Source organism: Anas acuta, chromosome 9 (genome assembly GCF_963932015.1).
Source record: "Anas acuta chromosome 9, bAnaAcu1.1, whole genome shotgun sequence".
Lineage (NCBI taxonomy): Eukaryota > Metazoa > Chordata > Aves > Anseriformes > Anatidae > Anas > Anas acuta.
Window position 1 is genome coordinate 16,727,284 of NC_088987.1, and position 20,753 is coordinate 16,748,036.

General features: G+C 52.5%; 2 protein-coding genes across 10 annotated transcripts in view; both read left to right on the forward strand.

Annotated features, from left to right (window-relative positions):
• The first annotated feature begins 466 nt into the window (after positions 1-466).
• Positions 467-16,462, forward strand: EFHD1 (EF-hand domain family member D1). The gene is made up of 4 exons (XM_068691848.1): positions 467-825; positions 8,106-8,253; positions 13,581-13,715; positions 14,819-16,462. Exons 1-4 carry the CDS (start codon positions 530-532, stop codon positions 14,951-14,953), a joined length of 714 nt encoding a protein of 237 aa, XP_068547949.1. The 5' UTR covers positions 467-529; the 3' UTR covers positions 14,954-16,462.
• A 3,769-nt stretch (positions 16,463-20,231) lies between these two features.
• GIGYF2 (GRB10 interacting GYF protein 2) overlaps positions 20,232-20,753 on the forward strand; it is a 78,662-nt gene continuing 78,140 nt past the window's right edge. For 3 of the 9 annotated variants that reach the window (XM_068692299.1, XM_068692301.1, XM_068692303.1), the window contains exon 1: positions 20,232-20,370. The gene's annotated coding sequence lies outside the window, so the exon portion shown is untranslated. The remainder of the gene's footprint in view (positions 20,371-20,753) is intronic. The other 6 variants (XM_068692304.1, XM_068692307.1, XM_068692302.1 and 3 more) reach the window with 3 other exon arrangements.

The following is a 20,753-nucleotide window of genomic DNA, read 5'->3' on the forward strand; positions in this document are numbered from 1 at the left end:
CCCGGCAGGATGCCGCCTGCCCAGCGCCGCGGGCGGGCGGGGCCCGTTCCGTGCCGCCCCCGAGGTGCGAAGCCGTGACGGCACAGGCGCTGTGAGCGCACACCGCGACGTGCGGAACGTCGGGGCGGGCAGCAGGGGCCGGGTTCAGTCTTCGCTGTGCCGGGGCTCAGTGTCCCGCCCCCGCTCGTGCCCCCGAGGGGGTTTTTCCCGCAGGGCCGCCCCGTCCCACAGCGCCCGGGGGCTGCCTCGGGGTCACCCGCTCGCCCCGAGGGGCCGCCCGCTTTCCCCCCTCGCAGGGGGCCAGGGCTGAGCTCGGTTTTGTCCCGGCTTAAATTTTATCCCGAGGGGGTCAGGGCGGCGAGGCGGCGTGTGCCGCTCCCTCCCCCCCCCACGATTCCCCCCCCCCCCCCAGCCCCGCGGCGCCTCCTCAGCGCCCGCCCCGGCTCCGCCTCCGCCCGTCCCGTCCCGCCCCGCTCCGGCGAGTGCGGGAATAAAGTTCGGGGCCGGCCCGGGCGGCAGCGGCGGGGCCATGGCCTCGGAGGAGCTGGCGCAGAAGCTGCAGCGGCGGCTGCAGCTGGAGGAGAGCGGGGCGGAGGGCGACGGGGGGGCAGCCCCGACCCCCGCCCCGGCCCCCAGCGGGGGCGAGGAGGAGCGGGGCTCGCTGACGGGCAGCGCGGGCGCGGAGCTGAGCGCCAAGCTGGCCCGGCGGCACGACATCAACGAGGGCGCGGCGCAGCCCCGGCTGGCCGCCGTCTTCAACCCCTACACCGAGTTCAAGGAGTTCAGCCGCCGCCAGATCAAGGACATGGAGCGCATGTTCCGCCTGTGAGTGCCGGGGGGGGGGGGGGGTCGGGGGGGGTCTTGCTGTGGTTTTGGGGCTCTGCAAGCTGCTCTTCGCCTGCAGCCCCTTTTTATTTATTTATTTATTTATTTATTTATTTATTACATCTGTCCCAAGCCTGCGTGCTCTTGGCGCCGTGTCTGCATTTCCGCACGTTTTTGCGGTTCTGATGGAAGGCGCTGCCGGGGGATCAGCAGCACCATCTGATGCACACATTGCCCCCGTGCTTTAGGTAGGGAGGAGGAGGCAGCGAGAGGGCTGCTGAGCTTGCTTCGGGCTGGGGGGCTGCTGTTGAGTCCCACACTCAGCTTACAGCTCAGGCCGTGTCTGGTTGCTCCTCCTGGGTTTGGGACGAAGGGTTCTTGTGGTGGACCCCTGTGCTGGGGCTTTCCAGAGAAACTCTGCATGGGACGGGGAGAGGCACAAGTCCAAGTCCTTGCATCAGGGGGTGGGTGCATGGGCTGCATGCTGTGCAGTTTGTATGGCTGATCATTACTGGTGACAGTCACTAGCTCCCAGTTTCTCCAGCCCTCCCACCTGGCTCCCCTTTTGCTCTTGTCCCCTCCGGTGTACCTCTGCGTGGCCAGGAGGGCACAGCCTGCTGCAGCAGCCTTGCTTTGCACCCCGGGGCGGCTGGCGGCTCTGTGTCCCCAGCGCTCGCAGTGATGCCTGATGTCTGCCCTCAGCAGCTGAGCTCCTGAATGTCCCCTGCAGCTCTGCTCCGCAGGGTTGTAGCTCCTTCCACAGTCCTGTTTGCCTGGCTTTGTGTTCCCCACCACGTACCAAAATGAAGCTTGAGCATGGCTTCCTCTTTTTTCCCCCCTTCCTGGGGGCTGGGATGGAGTTCCCCTCTCAGCAGGAAGGTTTGTACTGAATTCAAGCTGGCAGTGCAGGGAGTTGTTTGTGTAAGCAGAAAGGCTTGCCCCTTATCAGGGCCGTGTTCCAACCCTTCTCTGTCCCCCAGCTGACTCCTGCAGTTGGGCTGTGCCTGGGTACTTTTGTTTGCTTGTGCTCAGGTTCCCCTTCAGGGCCACAAACCGCTGTGCTCCTGGGGCTGACGTCAGGGCAGGGGGTGAGCTGATGTCCGGTGCGAGGAGGCAGGACTCCCGCTATGTGGGCTGTCAGCATAAAGTCAGTGGCCAAGAGCCACTTCAGTTTACGGAGATGTCTGCGGCAGGGTTTGTAACTTGTTAGGTCCTCCTCCTGCCTGCACGCTGCCCTCAGCATCCTGGAGGCTGGAACCATTGCAAAGAGATGGAGCCTGCTTGAACACTTCCAGTTCCCTGCTCCGTGGGGTGTTGCTGGCCCCAGACAGGGCTGTTGCTGCGGGAGAAACAGCCGTGTGCTTTTGGCAAGGCGTTTCTGTGAGCGTGCCGGAGCTCTTTGTTGTGCAGGCTGCTTTGCATCGGCAGCTGGGCGCGGGGAGGGAGGTGTCCGGGCCAGATTTCTGCTCTGCTCGCTCCTGCGCCTCTTCTGACAACTGGTAAAAGGGGACCCTGCAGTATGGGGGGCCGAGATGTCGGACTATGAGGGCGGGAGGACAAAGTGTGCAGGCAGCCCACTGTGGTGCACGCTGCTCAGAGGCTGAGAGTAGGAGCTAGGAGCAGGCAGCGGCACCGACTCCATAGGGGTAAAGGGAGGAATAGCATTGGTTGGGGAAATAAAAAGTGGAAGAACTGAATTGCAGCTGAATTTTTAGACAATGAGCTCATTAAATGCAGGCCTTGCAAGTGGGAAACCTAGGCTTTGCAGTTGAATGCTAATCAGCCGTTGAGTGCCGCTGGGAAACATTGCGTGCCCTGTGAGGATGGCCGCAGCTGAGTGCGGGCTGGCAGAGCCCAACGGGACAGGGTCGGGCTGCGTGCCCCATGCGGCACTGGGCATCCTCCTGCGGACAGGAGCACAGAAACCCCCTCCTGGGGTTTGCTCTGTTCAAGGCAGCTGGAGTTGTGGTGCAGAGGATCTGGTCTCTGCTCCATCTGGTCCCAGAGACCTGTTTCAAGTCCTGGCCAACACCACGTGCTCCAGAAGGAGAGGAAATGTTCCCCTTAAGTCCTGCCAATCAGAGCTTGAGTTAATGTGATTAAGGCTTTTATTCTTTGTATAGCTTATTGGTCCCGGTGGCTACAACCCAGGATCTTTTTTTACTAATGTTAGAAAACAAGCATTTGACGGCCATGGATATCATCTCACTGCTGCAGGATGCCAGGCTTCTGCTGTGGAACTTCCCCTCTGTGAGTCTGGGAGCCCCCACACGAGGGGCTCGCTTGGGCTCCTCTCACCCCCCCCGTTCCAGCTTCGTGTCCCCACGCTGAGCTGTGCTGGTGCCTGCAGTGGGTGCTGGGGCTGTGCTGCCCCATGGGCCACAGCTGCCAAGCCCAGAGGGGTCACAGATGGCCCCAGGTGCTCTTGGGGTGGGCTTTTTTTGGCAGAGGGACCAGGAAGTCTGCAGCTCAGGCTAATTATAACGTGACCTAATTAGCTGCCTGTTCTGACAACGCATGGGGATGGAGGTAACCACGATAACCTCCCTTCCCAAAGCCTTGCCAGCAGACCCCGAGTAGCTCTGGGGTCTTGCAGCTCACCTTGCTGCCATCTCTCCCAGGCCAAGGCAGCTCGGGGACGGCTGCGTGATCAGGGTGCGTGTGACAGCCGGGCCGTGCTGGGTCTGAGCGACCTTTGAGGGACATGGCGGGGGAGGACAGCAGCCGCCAGATTAGTTCGCAGGGTGGGAGGAAGCGCTTGAATTCCAGCACTGCTGTCACTTCTGCATTCAGGGAATTCAGTGTGTCACCCACTCGTTTTGCGACTGTGCCTCCTCCTGCCTTGTCCAGCAGAGAGGCTGCGGACTCCCCTCATCCTCCTGACACTGCTGTGCTCCCGCTGTGACCGGCTGTCACTGACTGTCACCAGCTGTGTCTGGGACCCCTGTGGTCAGGGAGGTAATCCCAACGGGGAATTGACCGCCCTGCATGCCTAGCACCTGGCCTGGGCCCTGCGAGGGTCTTGCCAAATGCCTCAGAGGAAATCCTGGTGTAGGAGGCTTTCGTTTTGCCCCCACGTCACTTCAAGAGCTGGAGCTGCGTGTGGCTGAGGAGCTGGAAACCCTCGCTGGTGGTGTGGGGCTGCTCCTGCCCCTGGTATGGAGGAGTTGTTTTCAAAGCTCTTGGTGTGTAAGGTGATATGCAGTGCTTGGTGGAAATAAAGTACTACTTAGAAAGGATTTTGAAATATTTAAGAAGAGCATATTACTGCTTCTGCACCATTACTCTACTTTGTTTCAGAGCCTGTTAGGCCATTGCAACACGCAGGAGTTGTAGATCAAAGTACAGTTGCTCAGGTACAGTGAGCATACACAGGGAGGGCAGGCTTTCTCAAGAAGCATGAATGTTTAGAAATTGCTCTTTGATCTTCCAGGATTTCGAATTTCTTTCAACTATCCTTTAAGTTGTTTTTAATTCAGGCAGGTGGGGAGGCGACTGCCAAGTCAGTGCTGGTAATGCAGTCCTCAGCTTTTCCTTCTCCTCCCTTCCCAATCCTTCCTTCTGTGGTGCAACCCTCTGGCTGTGCTGTACAGCACCATTGCAGTGATTGTACTAGGGCAATAACTGTGCCTAACATTTCTTGCTCTTCAGCAAGTTTGTCCTGCAAGTACTCCCTCTCTCTCCTTTCCCCCTCATTTCTGCTGCTGCTTTCCTCCCCCAGTGCCCCAGCAGCCGGGTGGAAGGGAGCCAGCCTGGGAATCCACCCGCATCCTCGTTGCAGCAGATTTTGGCAGCAGCCCCGTGTGTCTCGTCTGCTGCCAGGTCTGTGGCTGTGGCTGTGCTGCGAAGCCTCGCTGTGCTGGCTGTGGGGCTCATCGCTGCGTGTGCTGTTCTGGCTGTCCCGAGGGGCCTGGCTGTTCTGTGGCAGGAGGGGACACACAGTGGCCCGGCACTGATGAGCTGCTAGTGGCCTCCCTGCCTCCTGCATGCCAGAGATCTGAGACGTCTTTGCCTGTCAGCACAAGAGCCCCTCCGTAATGCTTTCGCGTCACCAGGGAGAGGCTTGGCTGGCGGCCCAGGGAGCTTTGAGTCCAAAGGGAGCAAAGCTCCAGTGTCACAGCAGGACAGCGGGTGGCAGCGGGTGCTGGGCACCAGGAGGCTTCTGCAGCACCTGGGCAGACGAGTGGGGCACAGTCCCGCTATGCCTCTCTGGGAGTATGGGATGAGGTGGCTCCTGGGGTGCATTTAGGCACCAAACCTGCTGTGGTGTCCTCTTCCAGCTCTGCTTGTACTTGTGCTACCCTTTATGGGTGTCCATCACCCCCTAGGGCTGCTGTGAGGCAGTGAAACAGGTGAGAGCCCCATCAGGGCCTGGGGAGCTCCTGGAAGACAGATGGGTGGATTTGGGGTAGGGCTGAGGGGTGCCAGGACCAACGCTGCCGTGCTACTAACTGTGCTGTGCCTGCTGTGCTGAGAGCCTGCACCCGTGGGGGTGTGGCGGGGAATGAATTACGCCGTCTCTCATGCCCTATAAATACGCCTCTCCCTAAATAGTCTGGCTGTGCAGCTCTGTGACAGTCGTGTGGCTGTGCCGAGGTCCTAAAATACTCGGGCTGCTTTTGGAGGCGAGTGGGGGCAGGGAGGAAATGCAGCAGTGAGCAGGGTGCTGTGCGGCCCCATGGCTTGCACTGGGCATCTGGGAGCTGTAGTGTCACCCCTGTTGTGGGTGACTGGTAGCACTGTTTTGGGGTGGATGGATGCCACCTGAGCCCCTGTCCCTGGCTGGTCCCACGCAGTGTCCCGCTTGGAGAAGCGCTGCCTGTGCACTGAGCACCTATTGTGTGGCTGGCACTGTGTGCTGCTTGGCTGCCCCATTCCTCACAATCCTGGCTTTGTGCTGCCTCTCTGCAGGGCTGGTGGAGCCCTGAAGCTGTGCCCGGCAGCACGGCTGGTTAACCCTTTGGGGCAGTGTTTGCCTCTCAGGCTCCATGCCGGGATGGGGACAGGCATTGGAGCCTGGTGTTCGTGCAGGCAGTGCCTGTAGCACAAGGGCAAGGTGAGTACGGTAGGAATGGGCTGAGTGTCTTCCTCCTCCTGACTTCTTCTCCATTGCTCATCCACTCTGAGAGTGGTGAGGCAGTGTCCTGACTGCAGATAAGCAGCCCTTTTTCAAGGACTCCTTGTAGCCTGCTTCCACAGACAGCCGAAGAGCAACATTAGCTTGTTAGGGTCAAAAACAACAACAAAAAATAAAATAAAAAATCCCCAGTGTCCCCCTGCCATGATATGTTTTGCTGCTTTATCTGATCAAAGGCACTGCCTCTCCAGCTGCCTCACTCCAGAGGAACAGCTCCACACCATTACTCCCAAATTCACAGGAAAAGCAATTTCCCAATTAGATATGGGAGAGATTGCACTTAGTGTGCTTCTGTGATGCCTTGAAAGTGCAGTTCTGAGTTGGACTTGATAATGCTGCTAACATGTGCCTTAATTAAACAATGCCTTCCTACAGTGTACCTACCTGCTGTCTTTCCTTCCCTGACCTGTCAGCTCTGTGACCTGGTTTCTCTCTTAGTTTTCCAGAAAGCTGTCCAATTTGGTGGTCTTGTGCTTGCTGGATGCAGACATGCAGGCAGGTTGGTAGCAGGGTCTGCAAGCCAGCCTGGTTGCGATGTCCCTGCCACTTGGGGTCTCATGGGCCTGAAACACTGGTCCTCTTGGAACTGAAGAGACGGGATAAAAGCTGGTTTTGGAAGCGGTGGGGCTGTCTGACAAGCAGCAGAGCGCCCCTGGTTTGGGGGAGCAGCACCTGGTGCTGTGGCAGGGGCGATGCTGTGGGCCGCAGCCCTGCCTCATGCCGCCCACGCCTTCCAGTGGCTCAGTGCCAGCGGCTTTGTTCACGCCTTCCTCTGCCACAGCTTCCTCTGCGGCTGCAAGGCTTCTCGGCTGGAAAGGGCTTTCTTCCAGGGTAACCACAATTGTGCAGGTCTTGGGCTGGGATGGCTACAGCTGTCGTTTTCTTTGGAAGAGAGCTAACAGTGAATGAATGAAGGGTGGAAGGGTTTCACCAGCTCCCGCCAGGGGGGAGAGCTTCAGCACCGTGCCTAGGATTTGTTCCCCAACGAGCTGAAAGGATTTAACTCCATCGGGATTGAGATGGTGGTGGGGTGGGAGGCCAGGAGCAACAGCAGGCATGGCTCCAGGGCTGAGCCCAGCTGGGCAGACCCTGCCCCGTCCCCCTGTGTAAGCCCTGTCTGTGTTAGGCCCTGATGGCCAGCACTTCTCCTGGCTTGTTTTCTGCTCTGGGAACATGTCTTGCAACAGGCTGTGGTGGGGCCTTTCACTCCCTGTGAATGTGGTATGAGGGAGGGCCACAGGGCTGTCTGATAGCAGAGTGCTCATCCTTGAGGCTTTGGACTTTGAAACCCAGTCATGACCCTCACGGATATGAAGTGCTGGATATCCTGAACGCTCTGGAGGAATGGGTGCTCAGTCGCAGGGCACTGCCTCCCTGTCTGTGCTGTCTCCTCCTTCAAGGAGTCCTCACAGTCCTTTGCACTCTTCTGGGAGCATGGGCCAGCTCCAGCCTTGCTCCTAGAGCTGTCCTGAGATGGGTGTGGATTTCTTATCTCACCAGTGGCTGTGTTTTAGCCCTCGGGCACTAGCCAGGATTCCCTTATTGCTATGTTCAGTGCTTCCCTGGCCTGCCTTTCTGCTCAGCCTCGGGGCACAGAACAAGCAGCTGCCCTGAAGCAGAGCACTTGTGCAGTACAAAAGCATTTCAGAGAGGAGAGAGCTTCACAGCCAGACGGGTGTGTTCTGCTTATAAAGAAAGATGTGCTTTTGCTGCTGGGAGGTTGTGACTGGTCTGTGCTCCCTGTTTCTTCTCTGAATGAGCCTGAGACCTGGCAGCAGCTGGCATGCCTCTTCCCCACCATGCTGCTGCGTGGTGTAAGCTGTGTGCAAGTGACCTTCGTGCTGGACATGCAAGTGGGTGTGATGGAAATCCCACTGAGACAAGCTGAGTTCCTCTGTGTTCTTTCTGTGTGGGGCCATTTGGCCCAAGCTCCCCTGAGTACTTCCCTCTCTGAAGAGACAGCTTTGAAGGCTGTCAGCCACTTCCCTGAACTTAATATATCTGTGTTGTACAGCTTCTCCTCTCCCCTGAGCTTTGAACCACCATGTCACTTTTTCCATTTGCACAGTTCCTCTTCTGGGAAGATCATTCCTGGAGGGGGGAATGATGAGGGCTGACCCTCTCCCCTTTGTGTACCCCACAGGTACGACTCAGGACGGGATGGGTACATCGATCTGATGGAGCTGAAACTGATGATGGAAAAGCTGGGAGCCCCTCAGACCCACCTGGGGCTGAAGAACATGATCAAGGAGGTGGATGAAGACTTTGATGGGAAGCTCAGCTTCCGTGAGGTAAGGGTGGCCATGGGCACAGCTGGGAATATGGTTGTGGGGCAGAGAGAGGAGGCATCTGGGCCCCATTCTCTGGCTGTAGGTAGCCCCATCCCCTCTGTGTGCCTCCAGCTGTGGGGTACAGCGGAGAAGCAGGTGAGCTTCCCCACACCGTGGACAGCTTCAGCTGGAGCACTGTCAGCATCCATTTCCATGTGGCAACAATGGTACCAGGTGCTGAAGAGCTCCTACCTCCCTACTTGCTTGGAGAGCACATATGAGCCCTGCTGCAGCCACCCAGGAGTGCTGACAGCTCCCTGCTGTAGCTGGGGGTGGCACAGATTTGGCACATCCCTGCAGTCACAAGGAGCCTTTGCTGGGTTTCTGCAGTACAGCAGCTCAGGCCTTATTTCAAGTGCAGGGGAAGGACTCTGCTCAGAGCAGCCAGTTTTATGGAGTGCAGAAGGCTTCTCCTTCCAGTTTATGTTGGGCCCCTCTACATCACACAGTGACCTGCCACAGCAAGCTCCGTGTCCCTGCAGCAAGGAATAAACTAGGTGATGCTGTGGTTCAGTACTTTGTGTTGGCTCAGCAGGGACAGGCAGCAAGCAGGTCGTTCTGTCTGTCACCACTGTGCTCTGAGACAGCTAGGGTATCAGTCATGCTGAGGCAGCTGAGAGCACTGTGGGCAGGACAGGAGCATCTGCTGGGTGAAGGAAGAGAGGACACTTCAGTGACCTGCATGTGGACAAGGGTACCCAGCCCGCTTTTCAGCAGTTATCACAGCGTCCTCTTGCATCATCTTCTGCTAGGCTTTGATTGCTGCCTGAATCAATACTGTGCATAACCCTGTGGCTTTCTAAATTAACCAACAGTTCCTCAGGCAGCATGAGAGCCCAGACTGCTTGTATCCTGTGGCAGCTGTGGGCTGTGTGGTTATCCTGCTTCTTCCCCCTCCAGGAGGTGCTGGATATGTGCCTTGACCAGCTAGGCTTCCCTGTTTGTGAAGGGGCCGTGCTCTTGCTGTGCCTCTTCTAGAGTGAGAATTTCGTTGTGGGGATGTGGCTTCACATGTGCTGTGCTTTATTTGGAATATTGGGGGGCGGAAGGAGGTTGCCTGTCCACTCTGTTAAGCATTAAAGTGAGCTGTGTGAAACACTTTTGTACACTCCTGTTCCTTGTACACCTTTGCTTTGTCCCCTCTCATGCACTGTGCTTCCAGTACTGCTTGGAGGAATGCTTCCAACCAGAGTGAAAGCCTCTCAGCCTGCACCTGCAAAGCTCAAAGCTGGCAGCTCCTCTGCACAGTGGAGGGTATGTGCACAGGCAGAGGTGAACTGGAGGTAGCAAAGAATCCAGCGGAGCAGGAAGAGCACCATGTCCTTGGCCCCAGGTCAGACTGGGGCAAGATAAGCACTGGAGGCAGCGCAGACACGCAGCTGTGGTTGCCAAATCTCTGCATGTGCTGGAGGAGCCCTCATTGCCTTGCTGCGTGCTGCCTGAGCTCGCTGTCAGACTGGGAAAAGAGTTGGGAACAGCTTCTGGGCTTTGCAAACAGTACTGCAGACACGCTCTCCCACAAAAGCAAATTGCCTTTATCCCCCAGGGTGCTGGGAGATGCCTTGGTGTCCTGGTTCTGTCGGTGCAGCACGAGTGGCAGTGTGGCTCCTCTTCTGCTGCCACCTGTTTGGAGCACGGCCGTTCTCATGGACTGCCTGCTGCCAGCCCTTGGCACATGGCAGGAGGCAGCTGGTGCTGCTGCAGCTTCTCACCAGATGTGAAAAGATGGTTGAGCAAATGCGAGCTTGAGTGGTACACAGATCAGAACAAGGGAGTATTGCTGGCAGAGCTCTGGGGACAAATTACATAGCAGCTTTGGCAGGTGCTCACGGCTTCATGTGGGAGGGAGGAGCAGGATGCTTCTTGCCTTGTTGCAGGTGTGCTGGGCAGAGGACCTGCAGGGATGCAGGTTTCCTGGTGGGTGAGGAGGCCTGAACTAGCCTGTGGCCCTGCTCTGTTCCTCTTGCTGCTGGTAGTGACCAGGAAGCACATGGGCAGTGATCAAGCTGACTCGGACCACTCTGATAACCCGAGGAGAAACCTTGGTTTAAATGCATGTCCGAACTTAGCATTGTGCATCTCAGGTTCCTGTCTCTCTCTCCAGAGAATGTGCTGACAAACCTGCCTGAGGATGTGCTGCTTGAGGTCTGTCTGGAGAATTGCGAAGGACCTCTTCCACTTGCAACAGGTCACCTTTTGTTGCTGGTTTGAGCAGTGCCCTGTCTTCCCACCCTGTGTGAGCCGAAAGGCAGGCCTGTGTTGCTCTGACTTGCTGCTGACAAACTGCTGGCCCTGTTAGGAATGCTGCCTGTACCATTGACCTTTAAGAGTCCACAAATCCATCAATAATTAACTGCACAAGACTCCCTCTGTGACTGGAGCAAAGCAGTTTAGGCTTAAAAAACATCAGGTACAGCTGGGGGAAAAAATATCTCAATGTTTGGTTTTATCATTACCACAGGAAACCAGAGATAATAGGTATAATAGTAATGCCTAATCCCCGCTGCTATCTACAGCCTGCGAAAATCCACCCACTGCCCTCACACCTCCACTGGTGTAAATGCAGGCCCACGTCATGTGTTTGCTAGCAGGGTTTGTGCAAACCACAGACTTGGGTGGCACAGCTTTTTCTGGTAAGCTGTTGCAAGGCTTCTGCTGTCAGTCAGACCAATGCCTGCCCTCATGTCCTGGAGGTAACCACAGTGTTTAGTGGGGTGCATGCCTGCAGCATTGCTCTGAGACCTGGCACTGGTTAGGTCTCTGCTAATGAGTGATGTGAGGGTGGATATATCTTTTAACTCTGACAATGTTTATGGGGTACAAAGAGTGTCCTGCTGTCTATGTTCCACGAGAGCAGGATTTTCATCAGTAACAGCATTATTCACTTTAGCTTCTGTTGACATTTCTGAGGCTTAGTTAGCTATGTGTGGTAGGGCCTGGGCCTAGCAAGGGGATGAGATGAGTTAGGAATGGAAATTCATTGGGTAACTTAATGTAAATTCCTGCTGCTGCTCTCTAGTGAGAGGATTGATGCCTCATTAGCAAATCACCAGTGGGCTGCGGGTGGTATGTTGACATGAGGAAGGATTGATCCTGAGCTCCTGTGGAAGCCAGTATGATGCTCTGTAGTCTGCCTCACTAGGTCCTCAGGGCCGGAGCTATGCTGTCTCCACCCCTGTGGTGGCTTGGTCCCTGCTTTCCTTTTAGCTCAGCCTGCTTTTCCCGGCTGCAGCAGCCCGTGTTCCACTGGAGGATTGCTGCCCCATCCCCTAGTTTCAGGATGATTCATGCGCACTTGTGACTGGGTGTTTCCAGTCCCTCCCTGTGCGACAGCTGTACCAGACCTCAGGACTGTGCTGCTTCCACTGCCCTTTTCCAATGCCAGGAAGTGGGACTTACAAGGGTGGAGCAGAAACTGCAAGGAGGAACCATGACTAACAGCAGTGTGTGCAGCCTGGCGGCTGGCCCTCTGTGTCCCTGCGCTCTGTGGTGCGGGCAAGTGAGAGGAACTAGCTTGAACCTAGCGGATCCGAGCACAGAGAGGGTGTCTTGGGGAAGATTCGGTTTCTTTCTGAGATGCTCTGCCTGTTCAGCAGAGCATCATTTAATTCGTTACATGTGTTTGGAGGGGGATAACTTCCCTCCCCAAGCATAGCCTGCTTTCTGGCGGCTCTGTGCTGAGCATGCAGGGGCCGCAAGGCTGCTGCATGAAGCAAGGCCTGGTAACACTGCCTCTGCGAGAGGGCAGCCAGCGTTGCCGTCATCTCCACACCCTTCCCCATGGGAATCTTCCCAAACTCTTGCATCTCCACTGGTTTCTGCGAGCAACTTGAAACGGTACAGTGGGGCTGTCTCGGTGCAGATGCTGGGACTCTGCTGCCCTCCTCTGGGATAACACAGGCTGTCTGGAGGAGGGAACTAAGTCATAAAGTGCCAAGGATGTCAGATGTGCCTGTGCAGATAGATTTCACAGTAATCCTATGTGGTGTTCTCAGCTCTGCCCTGGACTGAAGTGCCGCAGTGGTGCGTAGCTGCTTGTGCTGCTTTGTTCTTGGGTGACTTGTCCCTGTCTCTGTTCCTTCCGTGCTTCAGCACTGAGACACCTCCTGGGATGCCCGAGAATAGCAGGGAGTTACAGGAGTGTGGTTGTGAGCTGGAAGGTGATGCAGAGGTATTTGTCTTCAAGCAGGTTGGTCTTGTCCCTCCTGTTTAAAAAAAAAAAGTGCTTTCCTGAGAGATGATAGATTTTTTTTGTTTTCTTTTGCAATTCGGTTGCCAATTTGCACTCTGCTATAGTGACACTGTGTTTGCCAAACATCTGTAGTCCAGTGCAGGACAATGGTCTCAAAGCAAGTTGTTCTATAGACACTGGTCATCTCTGACTATCACAAGGGCATGCCCCCGACCTGACCCCTGACGGATACGTCTGAGAAGCTCTCCTGTGTATTACTTAATGGGCACAACAGAAATACACTGCCATTGCTCATTATAGCTAAACCAGTCTGGGTTCCCTGGAACAGGCTAAGGCATAACTCCAAGGACTGATTTAAGTAGCTTTTCCTGTGTACTCAGCAAGGACCAGTTGAAGTGACCATGTTCTGTTGTTCTTCATGCATTTGACCTTAATTTGGTTTTCCCCTCCTGTACTGTACAGACAATTAGGCTTAGAAAGGACTGAAGGCAAGATTCTTGGCAGCTGAGCAGTCTCCAGATTACTTTCAAGTGCACACCTTTGAGCTGATGTCCTCCCTAACAAAGTTGTGCTGGCACCTCTGTCCAAGGAGGCTGGGGTTTGAGTGTGAGACAGGCCAGTCTTTGTCCTGCTTTCATTCCTGTGGGATGTGATCTGAGACCCCAAAACAGTGGGGAAACTGCTGGGGGGACTGTGATACAGCATTAGGGTGTGGGGACATAGAATGCTGGATCAGGGCCCACCATATGGTTGTACTGGGCAGGTGGAGATGGGCTCCTTCCTCCTGCCCTGTAGTGGTCTAGGAGCTGTGATTCATCATGGCTTTGCTCCACAGAAAACCCTCTTTTCCTTAAATAAATAAATAAACAACAATAAATAATAATAAAAAAATATTACTCTTGTTAGTCCAATAGGGCTGTGTAGTAGAGCCAGGGCACTGAAGCACAAGTTGCATGGTGCTATTTGGTTTATATAGAACTGGTTTCCTTTGCTCTGAAATGTAAATTCCTACCTCCCAGATGAATGTCTGCTCTGCTTGTACTTTTAAGTTCTCACCTCAGCAAAGAACTTGAATGTTTCTTCTCTGTCTTGCTAGTTCCTGCTGATATTCCATAAAGCTGCAGCTGGGGAACTTGAAGAGGACAGCGGCCTGTTGACTCTTGCAAAGCTCTCAGAGATAGATGTCTCCATTGAGGGAGTCAAAGGAGCCAAGAACTTCTTTGAAGCCAAGGTATGGTGTGGCAAAGAGGAACATGAAACAACTCTGCATGCAGGCACTAATTGTTTTAATTGTCACAGAGACACTGACCCTACTTGCTTTTCAGTAGAAGATAGTTTTCTACCTATCTAAAAGGAAGTATTTAATCTGCCCCTAACCGTAGCCATTGTTTTTCCCTTCAAACTTTGCTGTAATCTAGCTAGGGCATTCCTTTGTGAATCAGTCAACACTGAAATGGCTTCATACACTGTCTCTGCTGTGGGTCCTGCCCTGATAGAGCTGACTGGCTGACTTGCATCCCTGTGGCTGGGAGCTGTACGTGACTAGCTGGCTGACCGCTTTTAAAGACAAAAGCGTCCTGGAAGCTCATGTGGAGGACTTGACTTTCTCATTTTGCAAAACTTGCCTTGACCACAGCACTCAGAGTTTAGCAGTGAATGGAGTATTTTGGAGTATGGAATTTCAGACGTCTCTCTTGAGCAGCTCTTTGTAACCTTTGGAATCAAAATTATTCCACAGGGTCCTGGAGCTGGCAAAAAGAGCTTTATACAATTCGAATCTGACAAAGCACCCTTTTTGAATGTTCTTTTGGAAAGAGAATAATCCTGCTTGTTTACATAAGAAGTTTTGTCCTCAGAGTATAGCACAGCTATTGCACAGCAGATGTACTGAGATGAAAGCTGGAAAAATAGCCAGAAAAAGAAAAAACATCTCTTTGATCTGCAGACTATCTGTGGTAGTCTGATGTTCTCAGATTTGGCTTTGATTCGGAACTGTTTTCTGAAGTAGTTTCTACCACTGTATACTTGCAACTTATGCTATGCTGCCTGCTTACAGAAATAATGCATTTGACCTAGCACTGATGGCATTGTTTTGGTTACTTGCTAGTGACTTATTAGTAATTGACCTTTCTTTTACTGATGTCAAAGTGAACTAACAGGTACTGGGTGTAAATACCCAAGCATTGCAGTGTAATTAATACTTGACCCATCCTGACAGCTTCCCAGCAAGCAATGAGAGGTGCAGCAAACAGTTCTGCATTGCTCACTCAAGAGTAATTCAGACTCTGCTTTGGATGCAAGGCTTGATGAGCTTTTACTTTTTCTCTCATAAAGGTTCAAGCCCTTTCTTCAGCAAGTAAGTTTGAAGCAGAGATAAGAGCTGAACAGGATGAACGAAAGCGGGAAGAGGAGGAAAGGAAGCACCGCCGAGCAGCATTCAGGGAGTTAAAGTCTGCATTCACCCAGTAACCAACCAGCCAATATGCACTCCAAGATTGCACATAACTTGGTACGTTTCCCAGATCAGGGCTCTACCTGGAGAGAACTGCCTGGATCCTGTCTAAAATTTGTTACAGCTTTGCTAGTCTTCCTTTCTTGAAGATTCTCCTGAGCTCCTAAGGATGCAATTCTTGCAGTTACTGTGCATTCATAACGATGTGAATCATAAGACTTGTGTATGTGCTGTTTCCTCTGAACCATCAGGAGCGCATCACCCTGAAGTAGAAACAGCAGGTAGCAAATCAGGGTGAGTGCTGAGAAGTGTTGTTTGCCACTTCATTCTTTCCTTCTTTTCTATACATAACTTTTCTCTTAACTTCTTAATTCATTCCTTGCTTACAGACAAATGAGGTCTTGTGTAAAGCAGGGTGTACAAAGTACAGATTGACTTCCTGTATGTTTGTACTGCTGTCGGGTGTTGTCACACATCCCTGACTTCATCCCTCTTCTTCCTCAAAGCCCTGTGCCCCAGGCACTGTGAAAACACTGTGAAGAGAGAAAGATAATTACTAGGGTTATGGATCAAATTATTTCCTGTAGATTTTTCTGCTGTCCAGCATGTTGGAGAGTCTTCCAGTTTTCCTTCTCTGAAGTGCCATACTAACAAATTTTTCAATAAGATGCAAGGTTTCTGAAAACTTTGAAGAGAGGAAGCTGGCTCTCTTAAACAAGGAATAGAAAACTGAGTTGCCTAATCATGTATCTTCTTTCACATTCCATCATGTTTAGTGTACTGTATGGTTTTACTGTATTTTCCAACCTTCCAATCTGTTTTTAAGGGGCTTTGCCAGATGGATGACAAAATTGAATGGAATGCTGGGTTTTTCTATTTGGAGATGTGCTCATCTTGAATCATAAAGGTGGCATTGTTTGATTTCATTAGAGCCACGACAGATAAAACCAGCCCAGCATACTGAGCAATCCTTTCTCAAGAAGGGAAGACCAGAGAGGTTAGCATGTTTAGTTGAATTGAATTCAGAGGGCTTGCACTGTATTTAGCCATTTTCTTTCACAAACACAGGAAACTTGTCCACAAATGTTAAAATGTCTGATGTTTGTCTGGATATACACTGTAGGTCATGACAGAGGGAAGCAATGTTCCCTGGGGGAGACCTCTCCAAACATGAACTTGCTCAAATTCTGCCTCTGCTGTTGCCCCAGTTTGTGCTTTTTTTATTTTCCAGATCAAAACTCACTAGTCATCTTTTCACTTGTCTGTTTTGCTTCTTAAACTGTGAGCACTAAACTGTGAGCATGGAATAATGAATAGAAAAACCTCTACTCTTTAATATCAGGTGAAAGAATTGCTAAACAATTAAACTGTGTATATATCTTCACAGATTATATTTTATAAAATCACGCTTTTTTAGCTAAATATTTATAATTAAATGTTTTTATACTTTACAACAAAGCAGATAATTTCATCTTCAATTATTTCTCCTGTTGCTGAAATGTACAAATAAAGCATTGTTATCTCCAGTCTTGTCTGTGGCTTATTTTAGATCTCCTGACTGCACTGTTAAGTGCACAAACTACCCCAGTGGCCCCCACTCCTGACCGTGCCAGTGTTTGAGCCCAAGAGCTTGGCATCCTGACTTGGATGAGCAAGGAAGAGTGCAACTTTCCCCTTCTACAGAGCAGTTCTGGTTGAAAAAGTCCAATGTTTGCAACTTACAAAGAGACATGACCATGTAAATATTTGAAATGCTGTCCACTGCTAAGTGTTGACAGCTGAACACTGTCAGCCTTCCCTTTTCTTAAAATAGCCACTGCATCTCAGCCCTGGTACTGCCCCAGCTGGGAGCTGGGCAGGTTGCTTCAGCTACATATGGCTTTGTATTTCTTCCTTCCCTTTTTATAGGAGGGGGGAAAAAGATGCATGGAAGTCTGAATGTGTGTCCAAGCATTTGGGTTCTGCTGTTGCTGATCTGCTTAGTTTTGCTGCCAGGGCCAGCATGGAGGGCTCGGGAGCAGGCTTAACTGTGCATCAGTGCAAGCATAATCCAGTGATGAAAGGGAAAATGTAAATACAGGCCTTCAGTATGGCTCTATGTGTTGTAGGTAGTTGACGGATTTGTTGTGTGTCTGAGCCCTTGGGTCTCTGAGGTGAAATAAAACCTGGATGAGGGCTCCTTAGTCTTCATTTTTGTGGGAAAATGGCAATGCTACAGCTCTCAATTTTATTTTTTATTTTTTCTCTTTCCATGCAGTAAAGTAAGCACTGCTGCCATTTGCTGATTTGCACATGCATTTGTGTGAGGAGCCTGGGGCAGCAGCAGGGGAGAGTGGAAAGAAAACTTCTAATGTTTGTTTTTTAATAACTTTGATTCAATTCCAGCTGACAAGTTTAAATGAGGAAATCCGCAGTGTCTGACCTGGGCATAGCTCAGGCTGCAGAGCCTGGGTGAGTGGGTTCTTGCTTTTAGCTGTGCATTTGTAGCAGGACAAGGTGGCTGCGTGGGTCAATAGGAACAGGGAGAACTTGTAAATGTGGGAAAATAACTGCTGCAGCTGCCCTCCTAAAAGAGTATCAGTCAGCTGTGGAACTTATCTGTCTGATCAAGATTTTGCTCCTTAGTCCTTTTCCAAAAGGATGCCAGTCTCCTGGGTTAATTGGATTTTGTCCCAGCCCATCTTTCTTCTATGAGGATCATCTTCTCTGGCGTTTAGAGGACAAGAGTGTCAAGTTTTATAATGTTCAGTTTTCTGCCAGAGTAGCTTTGTTCAACTCAAACAGGTGCTGCTAGCTGATGCCTTTATTCAGTGCAGTGAAGAATAAATGCTTTTGGTTGTACATTTATTTTGAAGTTGTAGCAACGTGAATTTTGAAATCAGCTTTGCAAGAATTGAGATTGGGAAGTTAATTGTTCTTTAAATTGTTCTGTTTTGCTGGCAACTATCAAACTAAATAACAATGTCATTAGGTCATAAAGAAATACTAAAAAATAAATTGCTTAGCTGAATGTCTGAGCCAATACTTACTGGCTGACAAGATACACTTAATTTTAGTTACCTATAATTAATATATTACAGTTCTTGATGCTGTCTTCCCTTTATGCCTGGTGTCATCACAGGTGGCTTTTAAAGGTCCTGGCAATACCTGCTGTACTTACTGATGCCTGCTGGTATGTCGATGCCAGTCTGGCATGACTGACGCCCCAAGTGACTCTAAATCTGCTTGTGAGGATAAGTAGAGAAGTTTGATGAAAAGCCTGCTGTGGATACAGGTCTTTCCTAGAATGGATAAAGACTTGTGTCAAGTCATTTATCTCCTAGAACAGGAACTCCAGCTAGTCCTGTATCCCTGGAGGAATTTTGTTTAAAATTTCCCAGAGTAGGAAATGTACAGCAGAGAAATCATGAGCACTTCAGCCAGCACTGAGAGCGGATACTCGGACTGCAGCGTGTTTCTCACTGATGCTACTGTCATACTCGTGGTAGGGCTGCGAGGGACAGACACTATGTGATAGATGGCAGGATGTCTTACCTAAAAAGCTCAGTGTAGGCACAGTCAAAAGGGAAACAATATGATCAGGGAGTCTCTCTCCTCCACGATCTTCATGGCTTAGAGGTCAGGCTTTAGCTGTGAGGTTACATAGGTGACTACATTGAATTTTAACCTTATGGGAGTGTCCAAATAAATCCCTTGGCAAGATGAATTGGAATAACTGGAGTACTTTACTCTCGCTTTTCAAACTCAGCTTGCCAAACGTGAGAAGGGTGTCTTAAAATAATTGGGTGTTGCAGAAGTAGCAGTGTTTATAGTGGTGCTTTTAGTGGTGCTTTATCTTTTAACATAAGCCATCTGAGGTGACAGATGCATTGAAGTGACTGCCTTTAAAAACCACAGTTGGATGTTCACCTGCCTGCCTTGTCTGCTGTTTTTATCATTATTTTAGGGACATGACAAATGAGGATGCTGCTCCGCTACCCTGGAAGACAGAGGTTGTTGAGAAGATGTTGACTCTTCTCAGACAAAATACCCAATATTTCAACAAATGGGAGCTGCTTTTCCAAATAACTAAACTGGGGGTGGGGAGAGAAGATGCGACAAACTCTGCCACATCTTCAGGGCTGCTTTATCATGATTATTTACCATTTCAAAGCTGTGCTCTGTCTTCATTGCTCTACTGAGGGAGGCGGGCTAGGATGGGTGAAAACAATGGGTCAATAGGGAAGGTTTCTGGTTCGTTAGGGATGCCCTTTCCTTGCACTTGTGTTTTTAACAGTGCAGATGAATTGGTATGATAACTGAGAGGGCTCTGAAGTAGGCCGTGCCCTCGGCACCCTAGTAAATGTCAGACTAGCTGGTGAGGTAATTTCATACATAGACAACATGCAGTAGTCCTCTAATTAAACCATGCAGGAATTTAACCACACAGTCTTGAATTTTCACGACAGTCTTCATGCTCTGCTTGACTGAGAGTTGTGGAGGACTGAAGAGGCACCCGCTATTACAATAAAATAAAATGAAGTCATCTGAGTTTCTTGAGATATTAAAAAAAATAATAAAAAAATCTGCAGATGAGACATCTTACAGGCATTCTCTTCCTGATATTTTTTTTGTCTCAACAATATCTTTATACAAACTGTGTGGAAAAAAACCTCTGCGAGTGCTAAACGCCTCCCAGCTCAGATAAAGCCTTACAGCATGTGAAAAATATTTTGAGCACCCCGACTCGCGCTCGTGAAGCGCAGCAATGAGGTGCAGCTGGGGGGGCCCTGCTCCCCCTCCCCAGCCCGCTGTTAGCAGGGGCTTCAGCTGCGTGACAGCAACACAATCAAATCAATGGTTTGATTTGGGGATCGAATGCAGCTCCAGGGAGCTTTGGTGTTACGTATCAGCCTCCTGAGGGAGAAATTCCAGATTTTGGGGTGAAGGCCAAAGGGGCTGTGGCTGGAGGGGAATGGCTTCAGCTGTGTGACGGCTGAGAATGCGCTGTGCACCATGGACTAATATGGATTCTAGGACTAAAAATAAAAAGGTATTTTTAGCTGGGGAAAAAAAAAAAAAAGCTCGCTTTGAGCTCCCGCTGGATTTCAAAGGGCAGAGCCGGGCAGGGGCTGAGGCAGGGCCCTGCGCCCCGCTGGGGCCGGGCCCGCCCCTTCCCATAGGACCCTGCGGGGGGGAGGGAGGGGAGGGCAGGGGCAGCGTGTACGCGCCTCCGGCAGGGGGCGCGCTCCCGCGGGGCTGCGCGCGCAGCCGATGGAGCCGCGGGCGGTGCCTCGGCGGGGGCGGGGCCGCCGGGCATCCGGGTCCCGCGGCGGCGGCGGGGGGGGCGGGGCCTGCCCTCACGTGACGTTGCGTGGCGGCGCGGCCGCCATCTTGTGTTGTTGGGGCCGAGGAGTCGCGGCGGCCGCGCGGGTCTCTCCGTCCGGGAGCGCAGGTAACGCCGCCCCGCCGCCGCCGCGCCCCAGCGCCGAGCCCACCGGCCCCGCCGCCTCCCCCCGGCCGCGGGACGCGCCTCAGGCCGCGGCCCGAGCGCCCGCCTCGCCGCCGGCTCCCGGCCGCCGCGGGTGCCGCAGCCCTGAGGCGCCCCGCGGCCTACCGGGAGGCACGGCCCGGCCCGGCCCGGCTGTGCGGGCCCCTCCTGCTCGCCCTGCCCTGGGTTCCGCCGGGCCCGGCCCTGCTTCGTCCCGGGGCTGCGGGCCCGGTCCTGTCCGCGCCGTTCTGGGGCGGGCGCTGGAGCCTGTCAGGGGCCGCCCGGGGGCTCCTCGGGCCCTGCGGGGCCGGCGGTCGCGCCCCGGCTCCGGGTCCCCTCCCGCTGAC

Excerpts from the sequence above, each read along its gene's own strand:
- EFHD1 (XM_068691848.1), top strand. The coding sequence starts at position 530 with ATGGCCTCGGAGGAGCTGGCGCAGAAGCTGCAGCGGCGGCTGCAGCTG. Across the intron at positions 8,254-13,580 it reads GGAAGCTCAGCTTCCGTGAG|TTCCTGCTGATATTCCATAA; the intron begins GTAAGGGTGGCC and ends CTGTCTTGCTAG. Across the intron at positions 13,716-14,818 it reads AGAACTTCTTTGAAGCCAAG|GTTCAAGCCCTTTCTTCAGC; the intron begins GTATGGTGTGGC and ends TCTCTCATAAAG.